Source organism: Budorcas taxicolor, chromosome 16, assembly GCF_023091745.1.
Source record: "Budorcas taxicolor isolate Tak-1 chromosome 16, Takin1.1, whole genome shotgun sequence".
Lineage (NCBI taxonomy): Eukaryota > Metazoa > Chordata > Mammalia > Artiodactyla > Bovidae > Budorcas > Budorcas taxicolor.
The window spans coordinates 2,440,993-2,459,212 of record NC_068925.1 but is presented as its reverse complement, the minus strand read 5'-3'; the positions used below and the strand labels follow the sequence as shown (position 1 = coordinate 2,459,212).

At 39.7% G+C, this 18,220-nt stretch overlaps 1 protein-coding gene across 6 annotated transcripts; it reads right to left on the bottom strand.

The window, feature by feature from the left end:
* Positions 1 to 801: 801 nt before the first annotated feature.
* On the bottom strand, positions 802 to 16,292 carry TMEM183A (transmembrane protein 183A). Of its 6 annotated transcripts, none has more exons than XM_052653645.1 (8): positions 16,073 to 16,292; positions 15,790 to 15,879; positions 14,807 to 14,974; positions 9,060 to 9,219; positions 4,438 to 4,601; positions 3,843 to 3,923; positions 2,736 to 2,891; positions 802 to 1,493 (listed from the first exon to the last, which is right to left on the bottom strand). In XM_052653645.1, exons 1-8 carry the CDS (start codon positions 16,179 to 16,181, stop codon positions 1,399 to 1,401), a joined length of 1,023 nt encoding a protein of 340 aa, XP_052509605.1. In that variant the 5' UTR covers positions 16,182 to 16,292; the 3' UTR covers positions 802 to 1,398. The 6 variants fall into 6 exon arrangements, with proteins under 6 accessions (XP_052509605.1, XP_052509606.1, XP_052509604.1 ...); XM_052653646.1 differs by having other exon boundaries at positions 4,438 to 4,598; XM_052653642.1 differs by lacking the exon at positions 4,438 to 4,601 and adding an exon at positions 6,433 to 6,613 and having other exon boundaries at positions 803 to 1,493; positions 9,060 to 9,216.
* Between the last annotated feature and the right edge of the window lie 1,928 nt (positions 16,293 to 18,220).

The following is an 18,220-nucleotide window of genomic DNA, read 5'->3' as shown; positions in this document are numbered from 1 at the left end:
GAATGCAGTTTTTAAAGGACCTTCACCATAATAAATGCCTTTTCAACAATTTAATCACTATTCTTCCTGCAGTAACTTTCATGGTTTTACATTTTACTTAGAAACATATATTTAAAAGATTCTTTCATGGATCTTACATACTATTTAGGCTGATTAGGGATAAGGTTTAGCACAATCAACTTTTTATTCATCCTTTTATTTTTTCCATCTATGTTCATTTGCCTGCTTCCCTTTGCTGACATCTACCATAAGAATAATGACACTGACCATTTTAATTGTGGCATAGCAAAGGGTCAGAATCCTGGCTCTGCCATTTATTGGGTATTATAGCTTTGGGTGGGCTTCCCTGGTAGCTCAGGTGGTAAAGAATCTGCCTGCAATGCAGGAGACCTGCGTTTGATCCCTGGGTTGGGAAGGTCCCCTGGAGGAGGGCATGACAACCCTCTCCAGTATTCTTGCCTGGAGAATCCCCATGGACAGAGGAGCCTGGCAGGCTACAGTCCATGGGGGTCGCAAAGAGTCAGACACAACTGAGCAACTAAGCACAGGACAGGACAGCTTTGGGTAAGTCACTGATTCCGTTTTTTTCAGCCAGAGAATGGGAACAGTATCATCCACCTTGCAGGATTGTGAGAACTAGAGATATTATGAAAAGTTCCTAATATAACACAAAATCATTATTATCACCACTATCAGCTTCATGCAAAAAAAAAAACCAAACCTAAAATTCAAAACTGGCCAAAAAAATTTATGCAACAAATATTTTTAAAGAAAGATACACAAGTCAATCTCATTAAGATTCTGAAAACCCTGTCACCTGCTTTATTTCTAGATAAGGGTAAAGGGAAACAAGGAAATATTCACTTGAATTTGAGGGGCAGCTAAACTGAAAGCAAGAGTAGCAACAATTTTACGCCTCTAAGGTTACTCTGATACATAAAGGAATGGTAAAATTTCCTTGTTTGGAGACTTACGAGTTTAATTTTCCCCTAAAGCAAGATCATCCACTTTGGCTGGGGTAAAAGAATAAAGAACAAACTCAGTAGCACCAAATGGGGTTTAACACAGAAAACAGGCCCAGGTTTCTCCTTTCAAATACAAAGTTTTACATTAAAATATGTTTAAAAATCATAGTTGTTTTTCCTTTTGATTCAATCCTTCTCCTTCTTCTACCAGGAACCCCAGAAACCTAAAGAGCATGTGCATTATTGACTAGATATACAATCCAGCTGCCCCTTCCAAACTGGAATCTGATTACAAATGGACTGGCCTAGCTCAAGGCTGCCCTCAGTGACAGGAAGCAATATCTATGCTCTCAGGGAAAATGGATACTGAGGATGCCACCAGTCAAAAAGTCGAACGCTGTGTACTGGGTCCAGGATGACTTGCACACCCTGTTCACTGCGCAGTTTCTGACCACCATGGACAGGATAATCTTGGAACACCAGTCTCACTCGATGATGCCGCATGTCCGTGCTCACACTGATAGTAAACTGGGAGGGAAAAGTAAATTCAATACCCAAATTTAACAACCTTCTTTTCCTATGACACATTCTGAAATTTAACAGTCTAGACAACTGACATGGACTAGGCCACAAAATAATCTCTAAGTTACACTACCAGCACCTTTGTAAAAATATTAAAAATTAACAGTGGTTTTTATAAGTTTTTCTTAGCTTCGTATATTTAAACTGTGCTAAAGAAAGCCTCTCAAATGGCTGCAAATATTAGGATATGTGCACATAGAGTACCATCACTGACAATTTTTAAAAACTTTATAAGAGATGGTTTGAAGGGATTTTTTTTGGAAAATAAACCACAAAATCTCTAAATGTGTTTATATATCAACATATATAGATGGGTAGAGAATTATATGAATAGGAAGAATATGGAATATGAGTATATAAATAAGTCATTAATGTGGCTTAATGAGATGGCTACCATAAAAACAGGTATATGACATACTTTGAATTATACAAAATTATTTAAGAGAGTGGGTATCTACATGTATACATTAACAGAAACATTAAAGAACAATTCCCCAGAAGTTAAGTGCAGTTAGAGGATACAAGTCTAAGTTACCTTTACTGTCTCAACATGTTTATGTATTATTTAATTCTTCACATGAAGTATGCATTATTATTTTACCATTAAAAAAAGAATAAAGCTATTTTCAATGTGGAACATATCTCTGAACATAAGCCAAAAATACAGAAAAGATAAATTGCATGAACTTTCCAGTTGCCAATCCAGTTAAAAATGTTAAAAATATGGAAAATATACCAGAGGCATATTTGTTGTTTACTAATCTAATTCTTAGCTAAACCTTGAATAGTCAAGAGAATTACACAAAGGACAGAGCTGGTAACCCTACATTTTAATATTCCATTTATGATACCACATTCATGCTTCAGATCCTGACATATAGTGCCCATGCATAAGCTTTATCATTAACCTTAATGGGATAATGTTTCTCAAACACAGGAGATACAAAACCATTCTATTCACTATGGAGAATGAAACAGAAGTAAAATATTCTCAGACATAATTAACTTCTCCACAAATAAGTCTATTCCTAATATAAAAGTCAGTTTTCAGAGTTTGTTTAAAATTACTTTAAACAATAATTTTTTTCAAAGATTTCTTCCTCAGTGGTTAAATATACAAATCTTTCAAACTCTAGGTACAGTGACAGTCTACAAAAGAACTGAGGATGACATCCTGTCTCCACTTACCAGGGTAAATATCATTCCCATGACAATTGGAATAAAGATGAAATTGAGGGTGGTGACCTGCAGTAGGCAGCAGTCCTGGTCTGGGTTGGTATGAACATCTTCGTATTGAATGGGAGGCTGCAATCCTCCCATACACTTGCTCTTTAATCTTGGGGACTGAGGAGAATTAAGAATTACTCTCATGGGTTAGAGGAAATGTTATGGCTCTAAGACTCCACCAATGAAAATGCTTAACTAAAGCTGCTGAGATCCATTTTTCTGTTATCTCTTCTCTCTTTAATATATAAATCAGCTTTTACACCGATCAAGGAAAGCCCTTTGAAAGATGAAGAAACACATGCAAGGACATGCAGAACAGGTCCTCTCAGTAGCCAAGATCTCAGGTACAGTCCAAGCAAAAAGCAGAAAGAAAGGTACAATAGTATCTGCTCTTCCTGCGAACACTCTTGGCAGTCCCTCTCCCCGCGGCTTCCTCAAATTGCCTGATATATAAAACCATGTGAATTATTTTTGTTTACAGATACATTTGCTTTGAAAAAAAAATTCTTAGGCAAATAACCTCAGTACAAAGTTCTTTCCCTTCCCCTACTTTTAAGTCTTCAAGTATACAGAAAAATTAATAAAATCATGCAATAAACTCCTGTATACCCTTTACCATTGGCTATTCTGCCATATTTGTTTTCTTTCCTCTCACATCTCTCATTTTATAAATATACATATATATTCATATGTTTAAAAAAAATCACAGCTCTGGGGTGGGGGAGGCAAAGTCATTTGAAGGTAACACTGACACCTAAAAAAAATTAACAATAATTTCATATCTACTATCCACAGAATCTTCAAATTTCTTTAACTGTACCAAAAATGTCTTTTATACATAAAGAGGTATCTCATTGTTCATTAATCCAGGATCTGCTCAAGGTTTACTCTATGCATTAAGCTATTAAATCTTTGTGCCTCTTTCATATAAAATAATTCCTTCTTTCTTTTCATGACATCATTATAAGTTTTAATGTGTAGTATCTGATTTTAAAAAGGCAATTTTATGTTTAATAAAATCAGAGCAAGGTATTACCTGAGAAGCACAGAGATGATAAAAACACATACCTGTTTTTTGAACTTGAAGTTGAATTCCCACATTGGTTCCTGTCTGTTCCCAACAATCTTTCTGCACCAGAAAAGTAAGCACTGTAAGAAAATAAAAATAACTTTTCTGTTGCTAGCTCTAAAGCCAGCCATGGCTCCAATGCTGAGATTTTACTTCGGCACAGATAGGAACCCCCATATCCTGCCCCCTCACCCCCCAATTTGACATTGGTACACCATGAGAAGAGACAACCCCAAGGCTATTCAGTAAAGAGAAGAGGTACCGATAAAAGTCAACCTCAGATGCTATTAAGGTCAACCCCTATTGTTCTCATCTTTAAAGACAGAAACATGGTCTCTAGAGACTGGGGCATTCAGCAGGCCACTTCTCTACATGAAAATATAAGGGCAGTCAGTAGCCATCAGATAAGATGATAACAAAGCCATAAAGCAGGCAGAGATAGCCAACCCTGAATGTAATAGGAGCAAACCACTCAGGACCTTCTGGGAGCAGACAGCCGGGATGGAAACTACAGAGCTGAGCTGAATTCAATCTAGAGTAAGCCCCTCAAGGAAAGTCAGGCTACAGCTAGGGTTAACACAAGAAGTTAAGTACCTCCCAGGGGATAAGGGGTGGGTCGTCCGCCGTGCCAGCTGTCCTGCCCTTCAGACATGCCCTGTACGTCCTGCTGTTCCATCAAAAATAATGGGCTTGGCTTTAAGGGGCAAACACTTCTGCTGCCAACACAACAGCTCCAGTGTCCCACACAAGCTATGCTACTGAAAAGAGAGAGAGGGAGAATCAAATACGAAAAGGTGGAGTCCAGCAACATGTGACAACTTCCTTCAGGCATGCTGGCAACTTCCTGAATGCCATGCGATTATGGTTATACTAGCAAGGCAATGCATGGGACATCAGCCATTGCAGGTCCCACATCCTCCAGATCTCTAAACAATGGACACAAAAACAGCAGACAGGTGGCCTAGGCTTCCTGTCTCGGTTAAGATTTTTGTTATCACCACTGTTAGTAGTCCACTTAAAAAATTAATAAATTATAAAAATATGAAGACATGGGCATTTTAGATTTAGGAGTAGCACTTGCATTGTGCACTGGAGCCGCAAGGATGTCCAGCATGAAGTCTGCCCAGTGCTGCTCTGCTCCCAGCAACTGATTAACACCCGGCCACAGTCAGCTTTGGGGTGATCCCACCTCACCACAGTTAACCTGTGATGATCAAAGGTCTTTAGGGGGAGGAAAACTATAAATGTGAAAAGATACTCTGTCTACTCATATTATGAGAAAGAATAAAATTCTACCCACTCGGCATTCTAATCCTGCCCTAAATCCATCAACTAGTGTGACATTAAATGGAGCTCAGCCAATGACCCTGACCACCTCAGTTTACAATCCTGGGAAAAACCATGATCTTGAAATCAACAGTACTCTTTTAATCAATATGTATCAGGTAGAATGTTCTCACACTAGAGCTGAACTAGGGAAAAAAAATCATTAACATCCAAAGCATAAAAAACAAAATAGAATTACGAAATGCTAAAGAACATTAGACTTTGGGTAGGAACAGAGTAAAAAAAAAAAGAAATTCACAAACTCAAAAGATACAAAATTTGGACCATAGTATTAGCTGAATGAGAAAAAAGCTGGAGACATCAACTTGCCTAAATAATCATATATGCTGTAATAGTCTAGCTTGGCAAAGGTGTGTTCACCAGATACCTCATGGTGGAACAAAGGACAAAATGGACCACAGGCTTACAGACCTACTTACAGATCAGAAAAATACAATGAAACTTGAATACAATGTATAAATGAATATAAACTACTGGAGAAATCCAGAGATATAAATAATGGCCTAGAACACAGGAAGAATTTTAGAGTGCTAAAGTCTGAGTAGGAATACTTTATAGTCTGTGAAACAATCCATCCCAGAGCATGGCAACAATAGGCACTTTGCAAATGCTGAAGAAGTCTACACCAGAATCTTTTAAGAAGTCAATGAGAAAGTGACATTCCAGATGTCAAGGTCATATTAGAAAAAGAAAATTAGTATGAAAATTCGTTTTTTTAATATTTTTGTATCATGATTTAATGGAGAAGGAAATGGCTACCCACTCCGGTATTCTAGGCTGGAGAAACCCCATGGACAGAGGAGCCCGGGAGGCTGCAGTCTATGGGGTTGCACAGAGTCAGACATGACTGAAGTGACTTAGCATATCATGATTTAAAGCACCTTTTGAGAATTATGGTTTACATTTACCATTTGAACTGTGTTCTTCCTCGCTCAGACCATCAAACCATTTAAAGTGGTTCAATGTATAAGGTAAGAAAATAAATTAAAGAGAATAAGGAATATGCTAAAAGCACAAGAAAGCTTTAAGGTAAAGATAACATAAGCCGGCCCAGCACAGCAGGAATGTCCTGGAGAAACGATGAAACGATACCCCCAAGCCCGGAAAGTTTATATTAGTCCTCGAGCAGCCTGGTATCTACAGCCCCAGACCACCCCATTAAGAAAGCTAGAAACAAGCCATGATAACAGGCCCATTATACAAGAGTCCATTTGTTAAACCCTACCACTAATACCCACTTACTTTGGAATTCTTTAATGTGCTAGGAGTGCTTTCTGGAATGGCTGGATTCTTGGAGATTCGAGCAGCAAATGGCTCATACATATGGTACAGAGATCGGATCACACATGCCCGAAGACAGTGCAGCTTCTCCATTGACTCTGGTCGCAGGCGCAAAGGCAGAGAGGCATCCAGTGTGTAGTGTCTGAAACATGACACATTACTCCTACCAGTAAGCGACCTGTCTCTTCTGTTCTAGGCCAGTCTCCTAGACTCCTGGGTTCTGTACACATTTTACATTACTATTCCACTGGCCAGTAGTTAGTTTGTCCCTAGTGCTCTTATACAAACACACACACACACACGTACAAATTACCATCTCCTTCACTTCTCAGCTTCTTTTCTTCGTTATGCAAAACCCAATTCATATATACCTTATAATCGTGCACTTCTCTATTCACTTAAAAATTTTAAATCCTATTTCACTTTAAAAAAGGGCAAGTCTCTGACTTAATACTAGTACAATATACTTCAGTTACTCAAAAAGAACTTGCACTGGAGATCTGCCAGGTTCTCTTGTCACATGTCTCAGAAAGTTCTCTACTCCCTGATAACCTCAACATCCCCTTCCACCATATTCTTACTGACACTTCTAACCCAGCATCAAAAGTTAGCCCTCTTGTTAATCACATCATTCACTCTCTCCTCACCACTGCAACTATACAGAGCCACATAAATGCAAAGACTATGCATTCAAGATGACTAGCAAATCTAAGAAACAACCAACCCAGCTGGAAAGATAAACAGATGGGCAGCTATAGTTTCTGAGAATTCTAGCTAAGATAAACCTCTGAAGCAAAGTCAAAAACAGTTATTTTTGAGACCTTACTTTTGCTGAAAGTATTAGGTTGGTGCAAAAGTTAACTGGGGTGTTACATTGTTGATCTTTGCCACTTCATATTGGAATACATTCTTAAATAAATGTGGTTATATTATACATCATTTTAATGTACATTTCTCACTTTTTTTTTTTTTTTGCTAATGACATTACTTGCTGTTTATTTTGTATTTACTTTAGACTATGGAAATGATGTTAGACAAGAAGCAAATTGGAGTGGTTTTTTATTTGAGTTCAAAATGGGTCATAAAGCAGCAGAGACAACTCACAACATCAACAATGCATTTGGCCCAGAACTGCTACCAAACACAGCACAGTAGTCGTTCAAGATGTTTTGCAAAGGAGATGAGAGGCTTGAAGATGAGGAGTGTAGGGGCCAACCAGTGGAAGTTGACAACCAATTGAGAACCATCATCAAAGGTGAGCCTCTTAGAGCTATAGGAGAAGTTGCTGAAGAACTCAACACTGACCATTCTATGGTCATTTGGCATCTGAAGCAAATTGGAAAGGTGAAAAAGCTCAGTAAGTAGGTGCCTCATGAGCTGACCAAAAATAAAAAAAAACTGTCATTCTGAACTGTCGTCTTCTAGGGCTTCTCTGGTGGCTCAGAGGGTAAAGCGTCTGCCTACAGTGTGGGAAACCTGGGTCCGATCCCTGGGTCGGGAAGATCCCCTGGAGAAGGAAATGGCACCCCACTCCAGTACTCTTGCCTGGAAAATCCCATGGACGGAGAAGCCTGGTAGGCTACAGTCCATGGGTTCGCGAAGAGTCGGACACAACTGAGTGGAGCGACTTCACTTTTCTTTACTATTCTACTCAACAACAATGAACCATTTCTCAAACGGATTGTGACATGCGACGAAAAGTGGATTTTATACAACAACCAGCAATGACCAGCTCAGTGGCTGGACTGAGAAGCTCCAGAGCACTTCCGAAAGCCAAACTTGTATCAAAAAAGGTCATGGTCACTGTTTTTGGTAGTCTGCTGCCCATCTGATCCACTACAGCTTTCTGAATCCCAGCAAAACCATTACACCTGAGAAGTATGCTCAGTAAATTGATGCAATGCACCAAAAACTGCAATGCCTGCAGCCAGCATTGGTGAATAGATTGGGCCCAAGAATTATTCTCTACAACAATGCCTGAATGCACATTGCACAACTGACACTCGTGCACACTTCAACACAAGTTGAAGAAAAAAAAAAGTCGAATGAATTGGGCAATGAAGTTTTGCCTTATCTGCCATATTAACCTGACCTCTTGCCAACTGACTACCACTTCTTCAAGTATCTCAACAACTTTTTGCAGGCAAAACACTTCCACAAGCAGCAGGAGGCAGAAATACGTTCCAAGAGTTCACTGAATCCGGAGGCGTAGATTTTCATGCTACAGGAATAAACAAACTTATTTCTTGTTGGCAAAAATGTTTTGAATGTAATGGTTTCTATTTTGATCACCAAAGATGTGTTTGAGCCTAGTTACAAGGATTTAAAATTCACTGTCCGAAACGGCAACTGCTTTTGTACCAACCTATTAAAGATTCTGCTTGGGGGTAAGGAGGTAATCATAGGGAAGACAATTACCTGAATGAATTAATATCAATTTTAAAGAGGAGCTCAAGGAAGTCAAAGCTAGGTTCATGCCCAGGCATGAATTAGAGAAAGTGAAGAGGTCACCATCCAGGGAGTAGCATCAAATCAAAAACAATGAAATCAGCCACACAGATAACACAGCGAGCTCTCTGTGGTCGCACCTTCGGTACAACCTTGTCCAAAAGGCAGCAGTGCAAGTGACAGTCCAGGCATTCTTACAAATCAGGGAAAAATTCACAATGTCCTCAGGACGGATATAGGAGGCCAGCAATAGCCAAATATCCATGGGATACTCTTCTCCTCCAGTCCCGTTCAGGTCTTCTGAAATAGAAAAAAGAACTATAACCTCTGACCTTCTATTATATGCACATATAAAGATCCCTAATCATTTCAATTCTCCCAGGGCTTGCAGAGTTAAGAAAATAGTTTAAATAGGTCCAAGGAGGCCTCTCAAACTCACATTTCCTCCTTATTGTAGCTGTGGAAAATTTTTGTTTCCTGTTGCCCAAGTGAATAGGTTGTGTTGTTCTTAAGGCCTTTATTTAACCAGTATTTACACACTATTTTGAAGTTTTCAAAGTACCTTAGCATACATTACACCATTCAACTCCAATAATATGGAAATAAGGAAAATATTACTGTGCCCATTTTACTATATTATTGTGGCCCATATTACTTTGTGCATGAAGTCAAGGTAAACAAAACCCAGTTTTCTCCAAATTCCAACTTTATATAAATTCTACCCTTCGTTTCCCTTGCAATCCCCATCCATCATTTTCTTTAGTTCAGTCATTTACAAAACAAAACTGATTTTTATATAGTATAAAGAATCCTCAAAGTACAAAATAAAAAACTAAGTAAATTACAATGTATTTTCATTACTCAATAATTGCTTGAGCGTATGTTTTTTTCCTTCTAGTTTCTGGTTTCACTATCAGCTTGGTCTACAGTTCTGGCCACAAGCATCCAGTAATCAAAGATACCCTGTGAGGACATATCCTCACTTCTTCCTGCTTCAGACCTTATTAGTATTAATTCTCTTGACCCTGAGGTCCACTATACATGTCAGATTCAAGTAAAAATCCACACTCCATAGAGACACCAGAATCTGGTCAACTCTAAACTTTAATTGAGACTTAGTTATATAGTTATCCAAAACCAAGGTTTCTTTGTTTCCTGGGCAAAGCCCATATAACCACCTCCCTGAAGCTGCATCTGCTTTTCTAGTCACTTCCTGCAGCTCTATAAGTCAATTAGGTTCTTGCATCAGGTTCTTCATAATGGAGACCAATGCTTCTAAAACATTGTTTCTTGTGGTTCCTATTCTTCTTGAAATCTCCAGTAACCATTTAAGGCTCAACCTACAGCCCTTGGAGCCCTCTTCTCCCACATTAAATCTCTCTCTCAGAGAAGGCAAACAACTTTCAGTAATTCCTCCATTGAGAATCATGATAACTTTTACAAAGCAGAGTACTGTTAAAATTTTTCTGTCTTTAGGGACAAAATTCAGTGATTATAAAAATTGCCAATATTCTTTTTTTGCAAATATTTTATACATAATTATTAAGAAATTTCAAAATATAAATGGAATCAGTAAAGGAAAGCTTCATGTAGGTAAGTTATGTAGGACATAAAAAATTTGATAGGCATAGGTTAAGAGGAAGTATTCCAAGTGAAATAAACAGCTAACACGAAGCCTGAATATTCAGAAAAACAAAACATATGTGACGGCAACAAACAGATAAGTTGAACAAGATTTTGATGATATTAATAAACTGCAGTTAACTTTTTTACATGTGATAATTTTTTAAAGAGCATTTATCTTTTGGAGATAATTACCAAAATATTTACAGATATAATAACAGGATGTCTGGAAACTTTCAAACTAATTGTGCATGTGTGTGTGTTGAGACTAGGGGTGAGGGAGTAGTGGCTAAAACAAAAACAGCCATGAGTTGATAATTGTTGAAGCTATGTGATAGCCACATGGGATTCATTATACTATTCATTCTTCTTTTGTAAATGTTCCTTTTTTAAAAGAAAAAAGAGGGGGAGGGGAAGACTGGTTTGATGAGAATAAAGGACCTTAATGAGGGTAAAGTGGAGCAAGGAAGTAAATGATGAATTATACCTAAGAGTTTGTAAACCACAAGTCATACATCTGATAAGTTAACTGGGCTCCTGAATACATAAGAATTATTACAATTCAGTAATAAAAATATAACCTAATTTAAAAATGAGTGAAAGATTTGGCTATTTCCCTACAGATGATATACAAAAGGCCAAAAAGCACATAAAATATTCAACATTAGTATGCACATGAAAACCATGAGATACCACTTCACATTCACTGGATTAAAAAGTTAGACAACAAGTGTTGGCTAGGATGTGGAATTGCTAGTGGAACATAAAATGGAAACGTCATAAAGAAAGCTTGGCAATTCCTCAAAAAGTTAAACACAGTCACCATGTCATCTAGCAATTTCACTCCTACCCAACAGAAATGAAAATATATGTTCAGACAAAAACTTGTCTATGACTGATACTAGTAACATTATTCATAATAGTCAAATAAAAAGGAATGAAACACTGATGTATGCTACAATACAGATGGACCTTGAAAACACTATGCTAAGTCAAAGCAGTCAGATGCAAAAGACCACATATTATATTATTTTATTTATATGAAATGTCCAGAATAGGCAAATCTATAAAGACCGAAAGTAGTTTGGTGGTTGCCTGGGAGGAAGGGATGGGTGGGAAAGAGTGTTAGGAGGGAATTAGGAATGGTACTAACAGGTTTGGGTTGACAGAAATGTTCTAACTTAGATCATGTTGATGGCTACAGAACTCTGTGAACATATTAAAACCACACAGTGCACACTTTAAAGGGATGTATTTTGTCTCAACAAAGATGTTTTAAAAATCTGTAAGCTCTTCTGTGGAACGTGCTTGAAATCAAAGAAGAAAATCAAGAGAAATATCTAACACTGATACAATGGTGACAATAGGCAGGGATTTCAAGCAAGAGAGAGAGAAGAATGTCTATTAGCATCCTTGGTTCTGGAAAAGAGTGGTATAATTGACAATAACTGGCATAACTGCAAAGCAATGTCAGTTCATTTATTATTGATTATTTCAATTGTTATTGTTCAGTTGCTCAGTTGTCTCCAACTCTTTGCATCCCTAGGGACTGTAGCATGCCAGGCTTCCCTGTCCTTCACCATTTCCTGGAGCTTGCTCAAACTCACGTCCATTGAGTTGGTGATGCCATCTAACCATCTCATCCTCTGTCATCCCTTTCTCCTCCCGCCTTCAATCTTTCCCAGCATCAGGGTCTTTTCCAAGGAGTCAGTTCTTCGCAACAGGTGGCCAAAATACTGGAGTTTCCGCTTCAACATCAGTTCTTACAATGAATATTCAGGACTGATTTCCTTTAGGATGGACTGGTTGGATCTCCTTGCAGTCCAGGGGACTCTCAAGAGTCATCTCCAACACCACAGTTCAAAAGCACCAGTTCTTCGGTACTCAGCTTTCCTGATGGTCCAACTTTCACATCCATCCATGATAACTGGAAAAACCATAGCTTTGACTGGACGGACCTTTGTTGACAAAATAATGTCTCTGCTTTTTAATAGGGTGTCTAGGTTGGTCATAGCTTTTCTTCCAAGGAGCAAGTGTCTTTTAATTTCATGGCTGCAGTCACCATCTACACTGATTCTGGAACCCAAGAAAATAGTCTGTAACTGTTTCTATTGTTTCCCCATCTATTTGCCATGAAGTGATGGGACCGGATGCCATGATCTTTGTTTTTGGAATTTTGAGTTTTAAGCTAGCTTTTTCACTCTCCTCTTTCACCTTCATTGAGTCTCTTTAGTTCCCCTTCACTTTCTGCCATAAGGGCGATGTCATCTGCATATCTGAGATTATTGCTATTTCTCCCAGTAATGTTGATTCCAGCTTATCATTCTTCCAGCCCAGTATTTCACATAATGTACTCTGCATATAAGTTAAATAAATAAGCAGGGTGACAATATACACCCTTGACATACTCCTTTTCCAATTTTGAACCAGTCCATTGTTCCATGTCTGGTTCTAACTGGTGCTTCTTGACCTGCATACAGGTTTCACAGGAGGCAGGTCAGGTGGTCTGGTATTCCCATCTCTTTAAGAATTTTCCACAGTTTGTTGTGATCCACACAGTCAAAGGCTTTAGCATAGTCAACAAAGCAGAAGTAGATGTTTTTCTGGAGTTCTCTTGCTTTTTCTATGAACCAACAGATGTTGGCCATTTGATCTCTGGTGTTTCTGCCTTTTCTAAATCCAGCTTGAACACCTGGAAGTTCTTGGTTCATGTACTCTGAAGCCTAGCTTGGAGAATTTTGAGCATTACTTTGCTAGCATGTGAAATGACTGCAACTGTGCTGTAGTTTGAACATTCTTTGGCACTGCCTTTCTTTGGGATTGGAATGAAAACTGACCTTTTTCCAGCCCTGTGGCCACTGCTGAATTTTCCAAATTTGCTGATTATTTCAAAATATTTTAACAAATGCAAAAGTCTGTTATCTGATTCTCAAGTATAGGTGAAAGTTCTCATAGATCTGAGACCAAAATGATACATTATAATATTAACTTCCCCCTGACTCTAGCTGATCATCAGAACCACTTTAGCTTTATCAAAAGGTACCCTGAGACCTCACTTGTAGTGCAGTGGATAAGAATCTGCCTGCCAATGCAGGGGACACAGGTTCAATCCCTGATTCAGGAAGATTCCACATGCCATAGAGCAACTAAGCCTGTGCACAAATATTGAGCCTGCGTGCTACCACTACTGAAGTCCACGTGTCTAGAGTATGTGTTCCATAAGAGAAGCCACCACAATGAGAAGCCCACACACCAAAACAAATAGTAGCCCTCACCCACCGCAACTAGAGAAAGCCCCCACAAAAAGCAACAGAGACCTAGTGCAGCCAATACGTAAATAATCTTCAAAAATTACAAATAAAAAAGAATAGGTATTCTGGGCTCCATTCCAAGAGTATGAGTTTTTAAGTCTGGAGCAAACCAATGAATGATGGATTGGCACATTGCTGCTAAGTTGATTGAGTCGTGTCCGACTCTGTGTGAACCCAGAAATGGCAGCCCACTAGGCTCCCCCATCCCTGGGATTCTCCAGGCAAGAAGGATGGAGTGGGTTGCCATTTCCTTCTCCAGTGCATGAAAGTGAAAAGTAAAAGTAAAGTTGCTCAGTCGTGTCCGACTCTTAGCGACCCCATGGACTGCAGCCCACCAGGCTCCTCCGCCCATGGGATTTTCCAGGCAAGAGTACTGGAGTGGGTTGCCATTGCCTTCTCCTATTGGCACATTATATACCATTAATTTGACTTTCTTTGTTTCACTTGTGTAAGTTTTATCACCACTAATCCATAAATATCACATATTTTTCTATTTACTACAGTACCCAGTAGACATAAAGCAGACATTAACAACTGCAGAGCACATACATATCTAACTGAAATGAAACTGGTTATATAAAAATCCAAATATTTAGGAGAACATTTTTGTCAAAAGTCTGCTTCCTTACACATTCAGAAATCCAGAAATGCAAAGGCTTTTTGTTCTCCTGTTGTTAAATGGATTTTACCTGATAATGTTCTCAATGATAATATGTTCTCAATGAACGGCTACTACAGTTTACAGCTCCAGAAATATACTGACTGCTACGACTCTCCTTTCCTCTCAAATTTAGATATAAGTGGAAAGCCCTGGTATATTACAGTCCTGTCCTACTCCTAATATTCAAACTCGGGTTCCCTACTGGTATCACCTCTTGTGTTACTGAGAAGTGACAGCTTCAAGGTATCACCACAGATAGGACCAATAATCCAAAAGAAAGCCAGCGTTGTACCTCTGTGCCTCTTGCTTTTCTTTTTTCTGGAGATAGTTCTCTCATGGATGCTTTCCTCCTGGGCATCAGTCTCACCACTGCTGTCGATGATGTCACAGGGCTCACCAGCCCCAGAAAGAGCTTCCACTGCAGGAACCTGGGAGGCTTCCAAGCCACAGAGAGATTTTACTAGAAAAAAATAAGAGAATGAGACAGCAGAGCCTAAGCCTATGGCTTAGGCAGGGTATCAGCATACATGAGGAAAAGAAAACAGAAAAACAAAAAAAGCAAAAGCAGTGTGAGAGTCTGCTAAAGAAAGCTGAGACTGTTAAAAAAAAAAAAAAAAAGGCATTTTAAATACAAAAAATTGGAAAGCAATGGGGAAACTGACTCCAAAACTGCAGAAACACATCAGACCTGAAATACGGGAGTGAAACACATCAGATCTGAAATAAGGGAGTGAATTATTCTCCACTATAAACCCCGCAGGAGAAAAGCAAAAAGTGAATGCTATTTTCATTTGCATAATTTCTGAGGAGAAGGTTGAGAGGAATTAAATCCAATTTAACCTTAATTCTGGGTGAGAGACAGTACTTATTATAAAAACACAAGTTTCAAGCTTGAAAGTAAGAGAAGCATGAAAAAAGGGAAAAAAAATGCTTCAAATGCACAAGCAAATAGCAGTTAAGTGAAGAATATATGTGAACAATAGGAAGAAGATTAATAACCAGGAAGAAAGGAGTAGAAACCACAGAAGAGTACTCAAGGACTTATTTTTTAATAGAAAGACAAATAAAATATTACTGCTACAGAAACTTCTACTGTTCTTGGCTAATCTTTCCCTTCCTCTGAACAAGTAAGTAACAACGGAGGACAGCAAACACGTTTACAGGAAGATCCCCAAAGGACTGTAAGAAAAACACTGAGGCAGAACCCCAGGAAAATAAAAAACCTTGTTTTCTTTTCAGACTGTCTGAGTCTGAAAAGACTCGTTGGAAGCCTACCTTCCTGCTGAACAGCATTGGCTACAGCTTTCTTGACCCTTCCAGACCTCACGACGGCCGGATCCGAGTTGGCATAATCCGCCACGGTCACTGAAACACAGTACCAACCCTCAAAGGAGAAGGCGTCCCTCCTCAGGTTCCTCCCCACCAAGATTCTCTGCGCACTCCAAGTCCCCGGGGGGCCCCAGCCGCCCTCCCATCGCAGACAGGCGAGCACTCGCCACGGTGCCTTCCAGCCCTGCTTCCAGCCCCAAGTCTTTCAAAGCCCCTGCCCCTCGCCCACCTCTTCCTGAGCAGGCGTCTTGGGCCCGGAACTTGAGTCGCTTCCCTCTCTTGGGCATGGCGACCGTGTCGGGGCGAGGCCGGGTTAAAGGGCCAGGACCCCGGGCCATGTTTCAGGCCAGAGAGCGGGATCTGTGAGCCTAGGGCCAACTCCGGCCGGCTCCGCTGCCATCCCGCTCCAGAGACCGCAGCTCCCGCGAGGACTTAGGCCCGGCTCCGCGTCGCTTCGGCCGCCAACTCTCCTCTTCAGAAACCAATCACCTTCTGGTTTACGGAGTACGTCATCATCCGGCGCCTGCAGATAACCCTGCGTCTGGGTTCCTGAGTGGTTGGGAGGGTGTTTTTATGGGTCGTGTGGGTTTTGTCTTACGTCTTAAAAGATAATTTTGTGTCTCAGACCGAAACCCACAGCCCCGTTGATTAGAACTGTGTTTACCTTCTGGTCTCCTCAATTTTTCTGCTATTGTCTCTGTCCACCCTCCAGGTTCCCTTCAGTACACCCAAAGCGCGCTTATTGTCATTCTCGTGCTCATCTCTCAGGCCACAAAGGCATAGTCTAACATGGGTAAGTCTTCACTCTAATTTCTTATACGAAAGCTATACATTTCTGACTTCTGAAATCTGGGGAAAGATTTCTTAAAAGTTTATTCATTTACACGATCCTCCAAGATAAATTGGAGAAGGAAATGGCAACCCACTCCAATACCCTTGCCTGGAAAATGCCGTGGACAGAGAGAGCAGCCTGGTGGGCTACTGTCCATGGGGTCGCAAGAGTGGGACACGACTTAGCGACTAAACCACCACCACCACCACCACCACCAAGATAAATACTAGTAGGGTTGATGAGGAAAGAATGGTGTCTCCTTTGTTTTGAGTGAGAAAAACTTCACGGAGCTAAGGTTATAGAACTGTGACGGAGCAGGATCCTGGTCTAGTATCCAGGAGGATTAAGTTACTGTGGGTCCTAAATGAGGTTCTTTGTCCTTCTAACTTCTTTGCAGCTACCAAAAGGTGCTAATCCCTGTCTTGAGAAGCATGGTACTTAGGGACCAGGAACCCAACAGGACCCACCAGACAGTGCCATCCTAACATATTTAGGATCAGACTTACGTTTTTAATCTAATTAAACATAAACATAGACATTCGTTAGGCACAAACCACTGGCCTTTTACTAACATTGTCTAACAGTAGAGACGGTGCTAATAAGGTTGAATCAGGAATTGTATTAGAAATTAAATATAATTGTAGTCATGAAATAGTCAAATTTAATTTATCTAAAGTAATAACATGAACAAGGGTCTAACAGACTGAACTAAAAATTGTTTTATTTTAAAAATAATTTTCCATATAATTGATATATCTAGTCAAAATGCAGCTGGTAAATCTCCAAACCTTCTCATTTCACAACAATAATAAATTTGCAGGGGATGTTGATTTGGATCCCTGGTCAGGGACCTAGGATGCCACATACCAAAAAAAAAAAAAAAAAAAAAAATAAAGCAATATTATAAGAAATTCAATAAAGACTAAAAAAAAGCATATGAAGATCTTTTTCTTTTTTTTTTTTTAATATGAAGATGTTAAGCAAAGCTCTTCTTGAGTTCCTTTGGCCACACCAGTGGAACAGAACACATGTAGATCTTTTATTTCACCTTTTATTCAGTTCAGTCGCTCGGTCGTGTCCAACTCTTGGAGACCCCATGAACTGCAGCACGCCAGGCCTCCCTGTCCATCACCAACTCCCGGAGTTTATCCAAACTCGTGTCCATCGAGTCGGTGATGCCATCCAGCCATCTCATCCTCTGTCGTCCCCTTCTCCTCCTGCCCTCAATCCCTCCCAGCATCAGGGTTTTTTCCAATGAGTCAACTCTTCGCATGAGGTGGCCAAAGTATTGGAGTTTCATGAGAAACATCATGAGAAACACTGGGCTGGAAGAAGCACAAGCTGGAATCAAGATTGCCGGGAGAAATATCAATAACTTCAGATATGCAGATGACACCACCCTTATGGCAGAAAGTGAAGAGGAACTAAAAAGCCTCTTGATGAAAGTGAAAGAGGAGAGTGAAAAAGTCGGCTTAAAGCTCAACATTCAGAAAAGGAAGATCATGGCATCCGGTCCCATCACTTCATGGGAAATAGATGGGGAAA